General features: G+C 45.8%; 1 protein-coding gene across 2 annotated transcripts in view; it reads right to left on the bottom strand.

Moving 5' to 3' along the window:
- Window positions 1-1,757: 1,757 nt before the first annotated feature.
- emc1 (ER membrane protein complex subunit 1) overlaps window positions 1,758-17,629 on the bottom strand; it is a 30,892-nt gene continuing 15,020 nt past the window's right edge. For both annotated transcript variants that reach the window (XM_034173150.1, XM_034173151.1), the window contains 8 exons: window positions 13,769-13,930; window positions 13,363-13,482; window positions 12,701-12,838; window positions 11,832-12,005; window positions 11,530-11,740; window positions 2,478-2,562; window positions 2,263-2,392; window positions 1,758-2,187 (listed from right to left, as the gene is read on the bottom strand). In XM_034173150.1, the coding sequence (XP_034029041.1) occupies window positions 2,008-2,187; window positions 2,263-2,392; window positions 2,478-2,562; window positions 11,530-11,740; window positions 11,832-12,005; window positions 12,701-12,838; window positions 13,363-13,482; window positions 13,769-13,930 (1,200 nt within the window). In that variant the 3' untranslated portion in view covers window positions 1,758-2,007. The remainder of the gene's footprint in view (window positions 2,188-2,262; window positions 2,393-2,477; window positions 2,563-11,529; window positions 11,741-11,831; window positions 12,006-12,700; window positions 12,839-13,362; window positions 13,483-13,768; window positions 13,931-17,629) is intronic.

Raw genomic sequence — 17,629 nt, 5'->3', positions numbered from 1 at the left:
TTTGACTAATTTTCTTGTGCAATTTCAACCATGTGTGTAATAATTATTCCGTTTCAACTACCATTTTATAATTATCATGGTGATTGAGTTTCCTGTGCAGTTTTGCTCATTAATAACGATTAGAAATTGTATAAAAATGTACACAGACATCAATGGAAAGGGGAATTATTTGCATTTCTAATGTTTTTTACAAAAATGATTGAGTCAGCTGTGCTTTTCTGCCCGCAGTGATAGTTACTGCAACATAGTGTGCAACTACAAAACCTTTTTTTCTGCCTGCATGCTGCCCAAGACTCAAAGATAGCACTAATGGTGACAAAAACCCGATTAACACCACCCAGTGTTATTACACTGCACATTCCAGGAGATTACTTTAAAAAGAAATGATAAAATTTTACAAGAGAGGAAAAACATTTTTTAGAATTTCATTGTCATGCACAGTATTATTTTTTTTTTTAGTGTCATGTACAGTGATAATAAATTCTAAATTCTATTTTTTAAAAGGTGAAAGTTGAAGCATTTTACTTCTGCACTGAAAAGCAAAAGCACCTAAAATAACGTGTCAAATGAAATACATTTCTCTGAATTAGCAAGTTTACATTTAATTTTAATCAACCAAATTAATTTGTGCACTATGAATTTAAGGTTTTTTTTTTAAGGTGTTCCAATAACTCTGTTTTGGTGGTGAGTTTGCTCTCCATGGTGCTGAAACCTGGCATGTTTGCATTGAATGCTCAAGCTTTTTGTTTCTGGTTTGAGAATGATTAATAAATGTCTACTTTCAGCACCGTCATCACTCTGTGATATTCGTACGCTTTTTAAAAATGGTTTATGCTGTGATCATAAAATAGTTGAAACACAAAACTCATCCATTCCTCATAATTTGGGTGAAAAACAAACAGGGAAGAAAATGTTTTAATCGAAGACACCTAATCATCAATCACAGCTCAAACGTACAAAACATCAAATTCAAGCAGTTATTGGTGAATGTTTGTCATTATGTGATGGGTGGCAACATCTGGGAACAATTATGTCCCTCAGAAAACAAACGGCCACGATGTGTCCATGTGACACTGCTGCCTCATGTTTCTTATTAAGCAGGTTAACTCAATGAAACTAACCAACATCAGTCGACGTTGACCAAATGAGCTTGTTTTGAAGTTCTTCCAGAGCTCCATGTTTGCCATCGCTCTCATTAAAGCATTCCACAGAGCAGACAAGGTCACAGACATCCTTTAAAAATAAAAAATTACAATGCCTAGAAAAAGATATACACACACGCTGTGGCGTTTGTGTTTTTATTTTTATGAGATGCCAAATCAAAATCAGAAGATTAATAATTCTCTTTTTGAGCAGGTCTTTAATCTCAAAGTGAACCCAAATCTCTCAGGTGAGCTTCATGTTCCAGTTCTTGTGTGCCTGGCTTCTCTAGTCACAGCTGTTGAAGCCTGAATGCACCCTAGCATCACGTCAGTCTTCCCTCACAGGTCTCCTTCGCGCTCACTCACACAGTCTTCTCAACACACCGTACGGCACTAATCAGCGACTGAAATCAAAGCCTGAAGCCTAATTTGTCTGATTCTAACTGGCTGTATTTAGTGATGTTCCATTAACACAGTTTAGTTTGACACTTTTGTTGAATGTAAATTGTGATGAAGATAGTTATTTTCACACTGAAATTAAAGACAATTATTTTTAAAATATTCTAGATTTTGTGTTTTGTGTTGATACCTCCCAGAACAACAAAAAAAACATAAAACCTTAAAGAGGTGTGTACTTTTATTTTTACAACTGACTTTCACATCTTTCACATTTATAATTTTATTAATTCAAGTATGTTTCTTTAATTTGTAAGAACAGCTGTGTTAACAACATTGCACAAAAAATTATTCAACACTGAATAATTTATTGTGATTGAAAAAAATAAGTTAACTAAAAATGAAAAGATAAAAACAGCTGCTAATTCCTCACTGGCATCATTCAAGTTTGACTTTTGACCTTTGCTGGTCATCGCCAGGCACGGTTCAGTAGTTTGACCTCTGCCAGGCGCTTGCTGATCATGGTGGCAAAGAAAAGCGCGAAGAGCACACTGCTGATCAGCGTGTAGTCGTAGTCGTCTTTTAGGACATCGAACTGCTTGGACGGATAAACCCGCGTCTGGTAAATATCAAGACCGTACGCCACCACCTGCAAGAACACAAAATGCTGTACAAAGACATCTTGACAATAATAATAATAAAAAACACATTATGTTCAACTCACCAAACAAGTGGACTCCAGTCCAGAGGGGGCAGTGTAGATTCCTCGCACTCTAGACACAGTCTGATTGTAGTTGATGAACCAGTCTGTTCGGATGGGCAGCTCTGGTGCATACGGGATCAAGTTCTCCTCACTGCACATTAAAAAGACTTTAAGCCCAACGGACCAACCACCTGTCAGAAAATCTAAAACTTTGAACCACATCTGTGTGGACACACCGGCTTTGCTCAGAGATGATTTCTGGCCTCCGAGGGTCAAGGAACATTTTGGGTAATGACAAGATTCCTCCTGATGGCAAACCAACTGCAACAAACATATTAATAAAGTGATTGTTGGTAGAAATAAACTGCTCAGTTTCAAAAGAAAAAAATTATTGTATACTCGGAAGAGAACGATATATCATGTATCGTGATAATCGTATCGTGGATCAACTTGCATCGTTTTATGAAAAGAGTATCACAATACCACGAAAAGACAACAACTGGATGGAAGAAATGCTGACTTTGTGCAGAAAAATCATAAATTATTCATAAAATACCCAAATAAGAAACAGGTAACATCAAGGAATCAATTAGTTTATCCTTCAGAATAATTACTTTATTTGAAGTTAAACCTGCACAATTATTTTATACATTATTAGCACTACTGTATATGTGAAAATTTAGTTAGTTTGTTTTGATGATGCCATAACTTCCCCTCCATACATCAGCAAAACCCCCCCCCCCAAAAAAACAGCTGTGCCAACCATTTATTCTACACCAGAGTCATTAAATGGAAATTAAAATCCAAGTAAATCTAAATAAGAAATTACAGGAGAGAATATGTTTGACAGAAGTGCAGCAGTAGTTTTAGCTCATTTATTTATCAGATCAGTTTCTACAGAGTTAAAATCAAATGTACAGGAGACCTTATTTAAACTTTAAGACTGTTGTGAAAGTGTAGGTACACGGACCCACAACAGGGGGCGCAAATGAACGGACAATGGAGTAGGTCAAATAACAACAATTTACTGTTGCGAATGTGCACAACGAATACAACAGATTACAACACTAGACAGGAGGCAAATCACAAAGGTGTCATGTGGGCAGGCTCGAAGATAGGAGACACCTGTCCAAAGCAGAACCGGAACCACACGATTTCCTCTGCCACCAGAACCCGGGAATACTGGAGCCGCCAAGTCCCGAACTCCCAGGTGGCCACTGCCTCCGCGTGTCGGATCTGGTACTGCTGGCGAGGAACAAAAAGCAGTTAAATGAGGGCGCGTTTGCACCCAGCAATCCGTATGGCAGGAAAGCTACCTCCACCTCTCGTTGGCAAAGTAGTTCACAATACAACGCTCAAGTAACAAAAGGATACTGTCTCACAGTCAGCTGAGGTACGTTACCTTCAAGGTAGAACGATATCTCGGCAAAGAGGTGGAGATGTCGTCTGGCTGATATACCAACACTGATCCTGATGAATGGTGACAGCTGTCAAAGATGATGAGCGTCAGCTGTCACCCTGGCTGCTCCTGTGAGGCGGCAGCGCCCTCTGGTGCCTGGAGCCCGCACTCCAGGCCGGGCGCCCTCTGGTGGTGGTGGGCCAGCAGTACCTCCTCTTCAGCGGCCCACACAACAGGACCCCCCCCTCAACAGGCGTCTCCTGGCGCCCGACCAGGCTTGTCCGGGTGGCGGCGGTAGAAGTCAGCCAGGAGGGCCGGGTCCAGGATGAAGCTCCTCTTCACCCAGGAGCGTTCTTCGGGGCCGTACCCCTCCCAGTCCACCAAATACTGGAAGCCCCGGCCCATCCGTCGGACATCCAAAAGCCGGCGCACAGTCCAAGCCGGCTCGCCATCGATGATCCGGGCAGGAGGTGGTGCCGGACCCGGAGTACAGAGGGGTGAGGTAGTTTGATCCTTGACACGTGAAACACGGGATGGATCCGCAGTGAGGCCGGAAGCTGAAGCCTCACTGCGGCGGGACTGATGACCTTGAGGATTTTAAAGGGACCTATGTATCGCTCCTGTAGTTTCGGGGAGGCCACTTGGAGTGGAATGTCCTTGGTTGACAACCACACTTCCTGCCCTGGACGATACGTAGGGGCCGGGGTCCGCCGACGGTCTGCATGGGCCTTTGTCCTCCTCCGGGCCTTCAGCAAAGCAGAACGGGCGGCTCGCCACACCCGACGGCACTTCCGCAGGTGGGCCTGGACCGAGGGCACACCGACCTCTCCCTCAACCACCGGAAACAACGGGGGCTGATACCCCAGACACACCTCAAAAGGGGAGAGGCCGGTGGCTGACGACACTTGGCTGTTGTGGGCATACTCGATCCAGGCCAGATGGGTACTCCAGGCCGCCGGGTGCGCGGCTGTCACGCAACGCAGGGTCTGCTCCATCTCTTGGTTGGCCCGTTCTGCTTGCCCATTGGTTTGGGGATGATACCCGGAAGAGAAACTGATCGTGGCCCCCAGTTCCCGGCAGAAGCTCCTCCAGACGTGCGAGGAGAACTGGGGACCGCGATCGGAGACAATGTCTGTTGGGATCCCATGCAGCCGGACGACGTGGTGGACCAGGAGGTCCGCTGTCTCCTGGGCCGATGGGAGCTTCGGGAGGGCCACGAAGTGGGCCGCCTTGGAGAATCGGTCCACTATCGTGAGGATGACGGTGTTGCCCTGGGACGGCGGGAGGCCCGTGACAAAATCCAGGCCGATGTGAGACCAGGGGCAATGAGGCACGGGCAGCGGCTGTAGCAATCCTGAAACCTTGCGATGGTCGGCCTTGCCCCTGGCGCAGGTGGTACAGGCCTGGATATAATCCCGGACGTCGGCTTCCAGGGACGCCCACCAGAAGCGCTGTCGGACAACTGCCACGGTTCTTCGCACCCCTGGATGGCAGGAGAGCTTAGAGCCGTGACAGAAGTCCAGGACTGCAGCCCTAGCTTCTGGTGGGACGTAAAGTCTATTCTTCGGCCCGGTTCCGGGGTCCGGGCTTCGTGCCAGGGCCTCCCGGACGGTTCTCTCTACGTCCCAGGTGAGGGTGGCCACGATAGTGGACTCCGGGATGATGGGTTCCGGTGGATCCGACAACTCCGTTTTGACTTCGTCTTCGTGTACCCGGGACAAGGCATCCGATCTCTGGTTTTTGGTCCCGGGACGGTAGGTGATCCGGAAGTCAAAACGGCCGAAGAACAGTGACCAGCGGGCTTGCCTGGGATTCAGCCGCTTGGCGGTCCTGATATACTCCAGGTTCCGGTGGTCAGTGAAAACCGTGAATGGCACGGACGTTCCCTCCAACAGATGTCTCCACTCTTCAAGAGCCTCTTTCACCGCAAGGAGTTCTCGATTGCCGACGTCATAGTTCCGTTCGGCCGGGGTCAACCTGCGGGAAAAATAGGCACACGGGTGAAGGACCTTATCGGTCTTCCCGCTCTGGGAGAGCACAGCTCCTATCCCTGAGTCCGATGCGTCCACTTCAACCACCAGCTGGCGACTAGGATCAAGCTGCACCAGAACAGGTGCAGACGAGAAGCGCCGTTTCAACTCCTTGAACGCGGCATCGCAACGATCCGACCAGGTGAAGGGGACTTTTGGTGAGGTCAGGGCTGTCAGGGGGCTAGCTACCTGACTATAGCCCTTGATAAACCTCCTATAGAAATTAGCGAAGCCGAGGAACTGTTGCAGCTTCCTACGGCTAGTGGGTTGGGGCCAGTCTCTCACCGCCGCAACCTTGGCCGGATCAGGAGCGACGGAGTTAGGGGAAATGATAAACCCCAGGAAGGACAAAGAAGTGCGGTGAAACTCGCACTTCTCGCCCTTCACAAACAGCCGGTTCTCCAACAACCGCTGCAGGACCTGACGTACATGCCGAACATGAGTCTCAGGATCCGGAGAAAAGATGAGTATATCGTCCAGATATATGAAGACGAATCGGTGCAGGAAGTCCCGCAAGACGTCATTAACTAATGCTTGGAACGTCGCGGGAGCGTTTGTAAGACCGAACGGCATGACCAGGTACTCAAAGTGACCTAACGGGGTGTTAAATGCCGTCTTCCACTCGTCTCCCTTCCGGATCCGAACCAGGTGATACGCATTCCTAAGATCAAGCTTGGTGAATATCTTGGCTCCATGCAGGGGCGTGAACACAGAATCCAACAAGGGTAAGGGGTATCGGTTACGAACCGTGATTTCGTTCAGCCCCCTGTAATCGATGCATGGACGTAGTCCGCCATCCTTTTTTCCCACAAAAAAGAAACCCGCACCCATCGGGGAGGTGGAATTCCGGATCAACCCGGCAGCCAAAGAGTCCCGGATGTAGGTCTCCATTGATTCGCGCTCAGGTCGTGAGAGGTTGTACAGCCTACTGGACGGGAACTCAACGCCTGGAACCAAATCAATGGCACAATCATACGGGCGGTGCGGGGGAAGGGTGAGCGCCAGATCCTTGCGAAACACCTCCGCAAGGTCATGGTACTGCACCGGCACCGTCCCTAGATTGGGCGGGGCTCTGACCTCCTCCCTGGCCTGGGAACCGGGAGGAACCGAGGAACCTAAACATACCCGATGGCAGGTCTCGCTCCACTGAACCACTACCCCGGACGGCCAATCGATCCGGGGATTGTGTTTCAACATCCAGGGGAACCCTAAAATCACACGGGAGGTGGCCGGAGTCACAAAAAACTCGATCTCCTCCCGATGATTTCCCGACACCACCAGGGTTACTGGTGGTGTCTTGTGAGTGATTGGAGGGAGTAGGGAGGCATCTAGTGCCCGCACCTGCACAGGCGAGGTAAGCGCCACCAGAGGGAGCCCTATCTCCCTGGCCCATTTGCTGTCTAGCAAATTCCCTTCAGAGCCCGTGTCCACCAGTGCTGGGGCCTTCAGGGTTGAATCCTCATAAAGGATTGTAACTGGGAGTCGTGTGGCAATGTGGGTGTGTCCCACGTGAATGTCTCGGCCCACCCCTAGCCCAGTCTCTAGGGGCGGGCGTTGGTGTTTAACCGCTCGGGGCAGTCTCTCAATTGATGCTCTATCGAGCCACAAACAAAACACGCCCCGCGGTCCAGCCTCCTCTGTCTATTTGGTGCTCTAAATGTGGCCCTGCTCGTGTCCATAGCTTCGTCAGCAGGGGGAGCTGTAACCACACGAGGCGCAGGGGCCGTGGAGCGTGGGAGAGCGGAACGCGATCGGAACCGGAAGGGAGAGGGACGGCGCGTGCCCGGCCACGCCCTTCGTCTCGTTCCCGACGGCGTTCTTCCAACCGATTGTCTAATCGTATGACGAGAGCGATAAGCCCATCTAAATCCCACGGTTCATCCTTAGCCACCAGGTGCTCCTTTAGAACCAATGACAGTCCGTTTACAAAGGCGGCGCGGAGGGCAGTGCTATTCCAGCCTGACCTCGCAGCCGCGATGCGGAAGTCGACTGCATAGGCAGCTGCGCTCCGGAGCCCCTGTCTCATTGACAGTAGCACGGCCGAAGCGGTCTCTCCTCTATTTGGGTGATCGAACACTGTTCAGAACTCCCTCACAAACCCATCATATGTCTGAAGGAGCCGTGAATTTTGCTCCCAGAGCGCTGTAGCCCAAGCGCGTGCCTCACCACGAAGCAGATTTATCACATAAGCTACTTTGCTAGCATCAGTCGCGTACATGACGGGACGCTGTGCGAAGACGAGCGAACACTGCATAAGGAAATCCGTGCACGTCTCCACACAGCCTCCGTACGGCTCTGGGGGGCTTATGTATGCTTCCGGGGAAGGTGGGAGGGGTCGTTGAACGACCAGTGGAACGTCACTGTTACGCACAGGGTCGACGGGAGGGAGAGCCGCAGCGGCGCAATTTACTGTTGCGAATGTGCACAATGAATACAACAGATTACAACACTAGACAGGAGGCAAATCACAAAGGTGTCGTGTGGGCAGGCTCGAAGATAGGAGACACCTGTCCAAAGCAGAACCGGAACCACACGATTTCCTCCGCCACCAGAACCCGGGAATACTGGAGCCGCCAAGTCCCGAACTCCCAGGTGGCCACTGCCTCCGCGTGTCGGATCTGGTACTGCTGGCGAGGAACAAAAAGCAGTTAAATGAGGGCGCGTTTGCACCCAGCAATCCGTATGGCAGGAAAGCTACCTCCACCTCTCGTTGGCAAAGTAGTTCACAATACAACGCTCAAGTAACAAAAAGATACTGTCTCACAGTCAGCTGAGGTACGTTACCTTCAAGGTAGAACGATATCTCGGCAAAGAGGTGGAGATGTCGTCTGGCTGATATACCAACACTGATCCTGATGAATGGTGACAGTTGTCAAAGATGATGAGCGTCAGCTGTCACCCTGGCTGCTCCTGTGAGGCGGCAGCGCCCTCTGGTGCCTGGAGCCCGCACTCCAGGCCGGGCGCCCTCTGGTGGTGGTGGGCCAGCAGTACCTCCTCTTCAGCGGCCCACACAACAAAGACTTTATTTCAGTTTAAGATTTTATGGTGGCAACACAAACGAAAACATTAATGGCACAAACGACTGAGGTAACTTGTGCTCGATTTGAAGGACATAGTGATGCTGGTGATTCATCCCTGAAAAATGAAACTTAATATTTTCAAAATTAGAGCTGCACAAAGCACAATTTTAACAGCATCTGCACAAACGTAGCAAAAATAATTGACACTACTGTTGAGAAAATGACAGAAAAATGCTGATGGCACAAACATACAAAAATGCGTCACAAATTAACAACACTGTTGTTTCACCTGTAGAATGTTGGGGCACAAATTGCAGGCAATTCATACAGGTGAAACAAAAGAGCCTATAGCACCCCCTAGTGGCTGTGTGACATACACCAATATAAATCAAAGATGGAGCCAAAATAAAAATTAGAAGTATTTGAGAATTAAATTTACATTTAATATTTCATTTTTGAGTTCCAATTGTCTATCTAAAACATTATGAGAAGATATTTTTCAAGGCTGTTGCTGCTATTGTTAGCAGTTAGCTAAACTTAAAGCTGTACGGCCTTTCAAATTTCACAAAACTGACATTTTGTTTCCATTGAAACCCAAACATTAGAATGTCAATTTATGTTTCAAAACTCCAGCTCATTTTAATGAAGAGAACCTATTATCATGGAGGGGGGGTTCCATAACGAATATCTTCTTTTCCGTTGTGCAGACAGACTGGAGGAGGAAGTGCGTGTGCACAACCTTTGACCTGACCCACTTAGGTGATGGGCATTTCTGGGTCATGCACACTAACATCCATGAGATTTCCAATACATTCCATTCATCATAGTACAGAAACAGCATTAGTGAAGGTTACAAATGATCTTCTTATGGCCTCGGACAGTGGACTCATCTCTGTGCTTGTTCTGTTAGACCTCAGTGCTGCTTTTGATACTGTTGACCATAAAATTTTATTACAGAGATTAGAGCATGCCATAGGTATTAAAGGCACTGCGCTGCGGTGGTTTGAATCATATTTGTCTAATAGATTACAATTTGTTCATGTAAATGGGGAATCTTCTTCACAGACTAAAGTTAATTATGGAGTTCCACAAGGTTCTGTGCTAGGACCAATTTTATTCACTTTATACATGCTTCCCTTAGGCAGTATTATTAGACGGTATTGCTTAAATTTTCATTGTTATGCAGATGATACCCAGCTTTATCTATCCATGAAGCCAGAGGACACACACCAATTAGCTAAACTGCAGGATTGTCTTACAGACATAAAGACATGGATGACCTCTAATTTCCTGCTTTTAAACTCAGATAAAACTGAAGTTATTGTACTTGGCCCCACAAATCTTAGAAACATGGTGTCTAACCAGATCCTTACTCTGGATGGCATTACCCTGACCTCTAGTAATACTGTGAGAAATCTTGGAGTCATTTTTGATCAGGATATGTCATTCAGAGCGCATATTAAACAAATATGTAGGACTGCTTTTTTGCATTTACGCAATATCTCTAAAATCAGAAAGGTCTTGTCTCAGAGTGATGCTGAAAAACTAATTCATGCATTTATTTCCTCTAGGCTGGACTATTGTAATTCATTATTATCAGGTTGTCCTAAAAGTTCCCTAAAAAGCCTTCAGTTAATTCAAAATGCTGCAGCTAGAGTACTGACGGGGACTAGAAGGAGAGAGCATATCTCACCCATATTGGCCTCTCTTCATTGGCTTCCTGTTAATTCTAGAATAGAATTTAAAATTCTTCTTCTTACTTATAAGGTTTTGAATAATCAGGTCCCATCTTATCTTAGGGACCTCGTAGTACCATATCACCCCAATAGAGCGCTTCGCTCTCAGACTGCAGGCTTACTTGTAGTTCCTAGGGTTTGTAAGAGTAGAATGGGAGGCAGAGCCTTCAGCTTTCAGGCTCCTCTCCTGTGGAACCAGCTCCCAATTCAGATCAGGGAGACAGACACCCTCTCTACTTTTAAGATTAGGCTTAAAACATTCCTTTTTGCTAAAGCTTATAGTTAGGGCTGGATCAGGTGACCCTGAACCATCCCTTAGTTATGCTGCTATAGACGTAGATTGCTGGGGGATTCCCATGATGCACTGTTTCTTTCTCTTTTTGCTCTGTATGCACCACTCTGCATTTAATCATTAGTGATCGATCTCTGCTCCCCTCCACAGCATGTCTTTTTCCTGGTTCTCTCCCTCAGCCCAACCAGTCCCAGCAGAAGACTGCCCCTCCCTGAGCCTGGTTCTGCTGGAGGTTTCTTCCTGTTAAAAGGGAGTTTTTCCCTTCCCACTGTAGCCAAGTGCTTGCTCACAGGGGGTCGTTTTGACCGTTGGGGTTTTACATAATTATTGTATGGCCTTGCCTTACAATATAAAGCGCCTTGGGGCAACTGTTTGTTGTGATTTGGCGCTATATAAAAAAATTGATTGATTTACAAAATATATGAGAAACATATTGGATTTATACAGAAATAAATGGTTTCAGAGCATTTTCTGTCATCTTGGAATATTTTGTTTTTGGCAAGCAGCAAGCTGATGTCATGCTGCCTTTCTTTACTCTGATTGGCTGTCATGGTGTCCTTCCTAGCATCCTCGCACAGATCAAGGGAAGCCCACACTCGATCTATGACGTCGCTCCCAAATGTAGGTCATGGCGTCTGAGCGCCGTATGATTTCTGGACAGCGTGAATTTTGATCATACTGGCAAAATCATATTATGAATCAACTATTTAAATGAATAAAAAGAAAATGATTTTTATGTCTTAAATGTTAAAAACCGTAGAGCTTTAATAAAGGGGCCCCGTGTGCCGTGTCCTCGTGTGGAGGTGTTTACCGAGCAGGTGGCGGCTGGTGATTCCTTTCTCCGTCAGTGTGGCCTCCATGGTGGAAATGGAGGAGGGGAAAATGTAGGACTGCTGCAGAACCTGTGGCGCGTGCGGGCGATCCAGCGAGCTGAACACCGTGCTGTTGTACAGCTCCATCCCTTCATACAGCTCAATCACAGAGAACTCGTTCCTGCGGGACTTGGTGCTCCAGTATTCGTACTGCAGAGTCAAGCAGAGGAATGACGGAGAATAAGGGTCACGTGACCCCTTAGCGTGTTTTCTCACTGATTCATCTGCAGACAAAACTCACCACCACCCAGTTTTCAGAGTGCACAACGTGCACGGGACCTCGTGCTTTCCTCTGAACAGCCTCGTGGATGATGCGTCCAGTCACCCCATCGATTAGGTGGATCCCAACAAAACTGCGCTCCTGATGCGTGTCTGTACTCTCGGTGACCACCGCCAGCAGGTTGGGATTCAAATACTAAAAACAAACCCCAAAAAACACAGCACATCAGCTACTGTATGACGGGATGAGTTTTACATCAACAGCAGCAGCATCCAATAATTTGACCTGCTAATATTAAAATGAATACAATAAGTGATTTTCAATTGCCTTCTACATTTTGAAATTAGTTGACAGTTTTCACAATACAATTCGCCGCTAACGTCATGTCATCTCCACGTTATTCCCTTTCTGACATTACTCCTTGTGTATTATTGATGTTTCTTCAGTTTGTTCTGCATAACTTAACTTCCCGTTTCATCTTTCCTGGCTTCATCGTGCTCTCACATTATATTGCTTAGAGATTCTATTCTTGTTTTTCTCTTCTTCAGTGTTTTTGCCTCTCTGCTACAGATCATTCCTGCATTTGTAACGTTCGGAGTTGTTGCCTGCTGTCTCTCCCTGTACTCAGCCTCTGCCGCTCCTGTACAAACACTGTTGCCTGTTGGACTGTTGTCTGTCTGATGTCTAACTGGCGGTGCAAGATGTTGTGAAACCAGTCAATCCCTCTTGAATGTGAGTGAGTAAAGATCAGTTTTCATTCTCTAAGTGACATCATGACTGAACCCACAGTCAGACTGCAGACTGGGTGGAGCGCTGAGCGAAGCCGGTCAGCATCAAACCAAATGAAGAATTCGCTCCAATCCACTGTTTTTAATCCACCACTGAGGTACCTTATAGAGGACGCTGCGGTCTCCCATCACTCTGCCCTGGGAGTGCACATGCTCATTGGGTCGTTTCCCTTTGACCGAGACAACTCGCTGCATATCCGTTGGGATGACGACCTCCCAGATCTGTTCAGTCGACAAATCCTACAAAGACAAAATCACCAGGTTATTTATGTACGAAGGAGGCCACATTCACATTATCTATCTGATGTGACCAGAAACTGATTTGTTTTTAACAAACTGATTGATGCTTAGTGGTTTAGTGCAGTGTTTTCCAATCCTGGTCCTCAGGGCCCAAAGTAATTCCCGTTTTCCAATTCTCCGTGCACTAACTGCACATAATGAGCCAAATCAGGTGAGTTCCATTATTCAGCCAGCTGCTGATTGGCTAAACACACCTGACAGTTTGAGTAGCTCAAGGGCAAATGGAACATATGCAGTACTTTGGGTCCTGAGGACTGGTCCAGTTCTCTCTAATGGTTCCATTCAAACCTGCTCCCTGCTGGTTTGGTCACATTTGATCAGGAAACATGAAGGTTGACTGTCAAGTGTTGCAACATACAATAAAACTAATGGAATGGCTGAAGCCTTGTGTTTGACCTGTAATGCTAAGGAGCACTGATGTGGAAAGAGTGTTGAAATCATTCAGCAAACTAAGAGTTACTCACCGTCCGTAGCCTGTAGCCCGACAGTCTTCCTTGGCTGGAGTCAACAAGATAAAAGAAAATGGAAGAAGCCATCTCCTGAAGTTGCTGCAGCACGTTCTTTGTTGAGGGAAAAGCCATCACCTGGATAAAACCACATTAATACGAAATAAATAAACAAGTAAATCTTAAAAAACCTGGTTCATTTGTACAAAACAAAGTTCTCTGAGGTTCTGTCAGCTGCCACGATAGCTGTTGCAGCCACCATGCCAGCTCAAAACATTAAAACACATTCCAAAAATAAACACTGCACAGTAAATATTCTGCACAATTAAAAATTAAATATTGCAGAGCATAATTACATAAATAAAGAATACTGTGAGTGTACGTTAATTAAAAATAAGTAAATAAAATTTCACAGCCAACTGACCTTGTACTGGTCATCGATGAGAAGCAGGACCTTTGCGTAATCCTGGTCCATGAGTGGGAGCAGGAGGGACTGGAGTATGGGCTGAGACAGAGCAGGTGGGCTGATGTGACTCCTCTTTCCAAAAATTGGGTTAAATACGTGCAGTGTAGCCAAACCTGTGTCCTGACAGGAAAAAGACGTTTACATTTATTTTTAATGACCTCTCTTGGCCTACCTGCAGTACCTTTGTGGTTCACCAGGGGGCTGTGGCCCACACTTTGGGAATCGCTGTCTGATATACCATTTTAACAGACCACATTAAAGTCAGTCTAATCTATATGACTGACAATGGAACAGTTCATTAAAACAATACCTTCACTCCAACCTGCTCCTTACAGTTTATCTTCATTGGTTTGGTTCATTTCTTGAAACTGAGATGACATTCTCAAAATGACATGGACAAATCCCCAAACTAACTTGCGGTTTCTCAGAACAGAATGGCATTTCTCATTGCTTTCATCACATTTCAAATGCCTTGTACATGTTCCAAGCACTTAGTACATCTTTGTAAATGGTTATGTACAAGTGGCCTACATTTAACACAATCAGCCTACATTTAGAACATTTTCCAAAAAAGTGCATCTTGCTGATCTATCCCAATTGGTTGGTTCTCAGTGTAATGGTTCTCTCCAAAACATGTCAGCACAGTTTCATCGTATAAGTCATCATCTGCAGAATAGTCTGCTCAATTGTCAAAATTAGTTAAGAAATTGGAATACAATACAGCACACATATTTTGGAACATTTCATACATTCTTGACAATCAGGTGAGTAGGTAACAGGTGAAAGAAGGTTTTGACGAGGAGGAGTGTCCCACATTACAGGTGACCAATCCATCAGTTTGTTGAGTTACCTGACAGGTGTTGTCTATGATTTTGAATGCTGGCATTGCTGTATATATACAGCTTGACCTGGTGCTAGTACTTTTTCCAATGTCAACATGGAGAGACCGCAAGTACAAGGCCAACCTCCACCTGGAGGAAGGGGAAGAGGAAGAGAAGGAGAAGGAAGAGCAAGAGGAAGAGGAGGATTGAGGGTACGTGGTGGCAGAGGAGCGGGAAGAGGAGGAGTGAGGGTTCGTGGTGGTGGAATAGGAGGAAGAGGAGTTCGCAGACATCATCCTGTCCCGGATGAAATTTGGGCCACCATTATTGACCATGTAGTCAACCATCGCCTCACAATGGCAGAGGCAGGGCGCCGAGTGCAGCCTAATGTGCCACGCTCCACAGTCTCCTCCATCATACAAACCTTTCGCCGGGAAAACAGGTATGCACTCAAGCAATGACGGAACTACAGAATTCTCTAAGAAAGCCTTACTGTACTGTTATCGTGTTTGATTCAGTGTGTGTGTGTGTGGGCCCATAGGCTACTGCAAAATCTCACTTCAGTGTCACAGTATGATACAGCACACTATTGTAGCATGACAAACAAAATATGGTTGTACTGTAAATTAGACAAAATACAGCATTGCAGTTTACAGTAGTATTGCAGTGCATTTGTAAGTACAGTAGCCTACAAAAGCTATAGAATGATAGCAGAATGAAGCAGTACGCAATACAGTCATTACCTTGATTGACAATATGTAACAAAGACATAAGACAAACACTACAATAGTCATGTTGTCTGTGTCTATGAGCAGGATTGGGCGACAGCGTCATATAGGTGGGAGAAGACGACTGCTCACCGATCGCCAAGAAGGACAGATCTGCAACATGGTCATTGCAAATAATGCAATCACACTGACACAGGTCCGTGACACAATTCTCCAAAACATCAACTCCATCAGCATATCCACAATAGACCGGGTACTGAAAAAAAACCTCATGACCATGAAGCAGATCTACAGAGTACCATTCAAACGGAACACAGACAGAGTGAAAGAGCTGCGGTACCAGTATGTGCAGGTAAGTCAATTATTCATGGTCTATCAGTTTGTATAGCCTACACTATGCAGAGGTTCCAATTTCTGAGGGTTATCAGTATCCTCTTTACCTTTGGAATCCAGCTTTACAATACAGTATCTGACCACAGCATTTTGCCAAAGAACTGTAACAGAACACTGTCATCATTATGTCTCCCTTCTATTTGTGTCAGAAAACTACCTGCAGAACCTCTGCATATGCCTGCACTCTAGGTTTGGAACCACAGTGGGTTATATTGACTTTGTGAAGAGTATTACTGCTGTGACTGTGTGACCCATCTATATGACTGATTTGGTTTATTTTTCTCTTTTGTAGAGAACCCTGGCACTAGAGGGGAATGAAACCTCCCATATCCTAGTATTTGTTGATGAGGCAGGGTTCAACCTGGCCAAGGGCCGCAGGCGTGGCCGAAACATCATTGGCCAGCGGGCCACAGTGGATATCCCCGGCCAGCGGGAAGGAAATATTACCATGTGTGCGGCTATATCTGAAATGGTGTGGCCACACACATGGCAAGCTTGGGCCCATACAACACTGAGAAACTCCTCCATTTCCTGGACCGTTTGTATCTGGATTTAGTTCCAGAAAATGAGAGGGGTCTCGAAGGGCCCCACCTACCCCAGTTTGTTGTTGTGTGGGACAATGTCAGCTTTCACCGTGGCCCACGCATCAGGGCATGGTTCGACACGCATCCAGGGATGCATAATGTCCCACTACCTCCATATTCTCCATTCCTTAACCCTATTGAGGAATTTTTCTCCGCTTGGAGATGGAGAGTGTATGAACATCATGCTCAGAACCAGAGGTCCCTCCTCAATGCGATGGATGCTGCCTGTGATGATATAACAGGCGATCAGTGTAGAGGATGGCTCAGGCATTCACGGCGCTTCTTCCCACGGTGCATTGCTAGAGAACACATCAGATGCGATGTTGATGAGAATTTATGGCCATATAGACTGCAGCGGATGGATGGCCAGGAAGATGAGGAGGGTGACCAGAAGAGAGAGGGGAGTGACACTGAGTAGTCAGAATGTTACTGTATTTCATTTGTGATGCTTGACTGTTTTTTTACATACTGTAATGTAGTTTGTTTTGTTTTTGCAGGTTTTTGTATTTTGTATACATAGTACATTGTATACATTTTCCTTTGTATTTTTTTTCTTTCCTACCTACAGTAATGTGTAGAAATTTACTTGTGAATAAAAATAGTTACAATTTCCTCAGCAGAATGAGTGCAGTGTGTGTGGTGTGAAAATTGCATTCCTTTAGCTAGACCTCTTCCATAAAGACAAAACATCTAAGCATTTTGACTTGCAGTACTTACACAATGGCAAAGGGACAATGCATTTTGGGGGCACTGATGATTTGTGTGAGAAAGGAATTTAGTTTTGACACATGGGTAAACTGTTTTTGGAGCGATATGAGCATGTGATGAGGATCCATGTAGCTGTGCTGCACCGTCCAGTTTATTTTGACAGGAGGACGACATGAATGAAAATGTGCCAAAGCAATTGAGAAGAATCTATGCCATTTTTAATGATACTGACTATTTATATGGAAGAGGGACTTCATTTTGAAGCAAGAATGAACGTTTTGGGAGACATATGACATTTTTCTGGTTATCTGAAGTGTTGCGAAGAACTGTAAGTCTGTTTGGCCAATTTACCTTATAGTTATAGGAATGTCATCTCAGTTTCAAGAAATGAGCCAAACCAATGGAGAAAAACTGTAATGTTAGATTTATTTTTTTTTTAGGAAATAACAAAATAAGGATTTTTTTTTTTTTTATATGGCTCATCCAGACCACTTAGTGCAGCTTTATGGTATTGTTAAAATCAGATTTGATGGATATCTGAAGTGAAGCAGAATGTAAATATGTTCTGGTGGTTAAAGCTTGAGA

The sequence above is a fragment of the Thalassophryne amazonica genome, chromosome 6 (assembly GCF_902500255.1).
Source record: "Thalassophryne amazonica chromosome 6, fThaAma1.1, whole genome shotgun sequence".
Classification (NCBI taxonomy): domain Eukaryota; kingdom Metazoa; phylum Chordata; class Actinopteri; order Batrachoidiformes; family Batrachoididae; genus Thalassophryne; species Thalassophryne amazonica.
The sequence above is the reverse complement of the archived record's forward strand: the minus strand, read 5'-3'. Positions and strand labels throughout refer to the sequence as shown.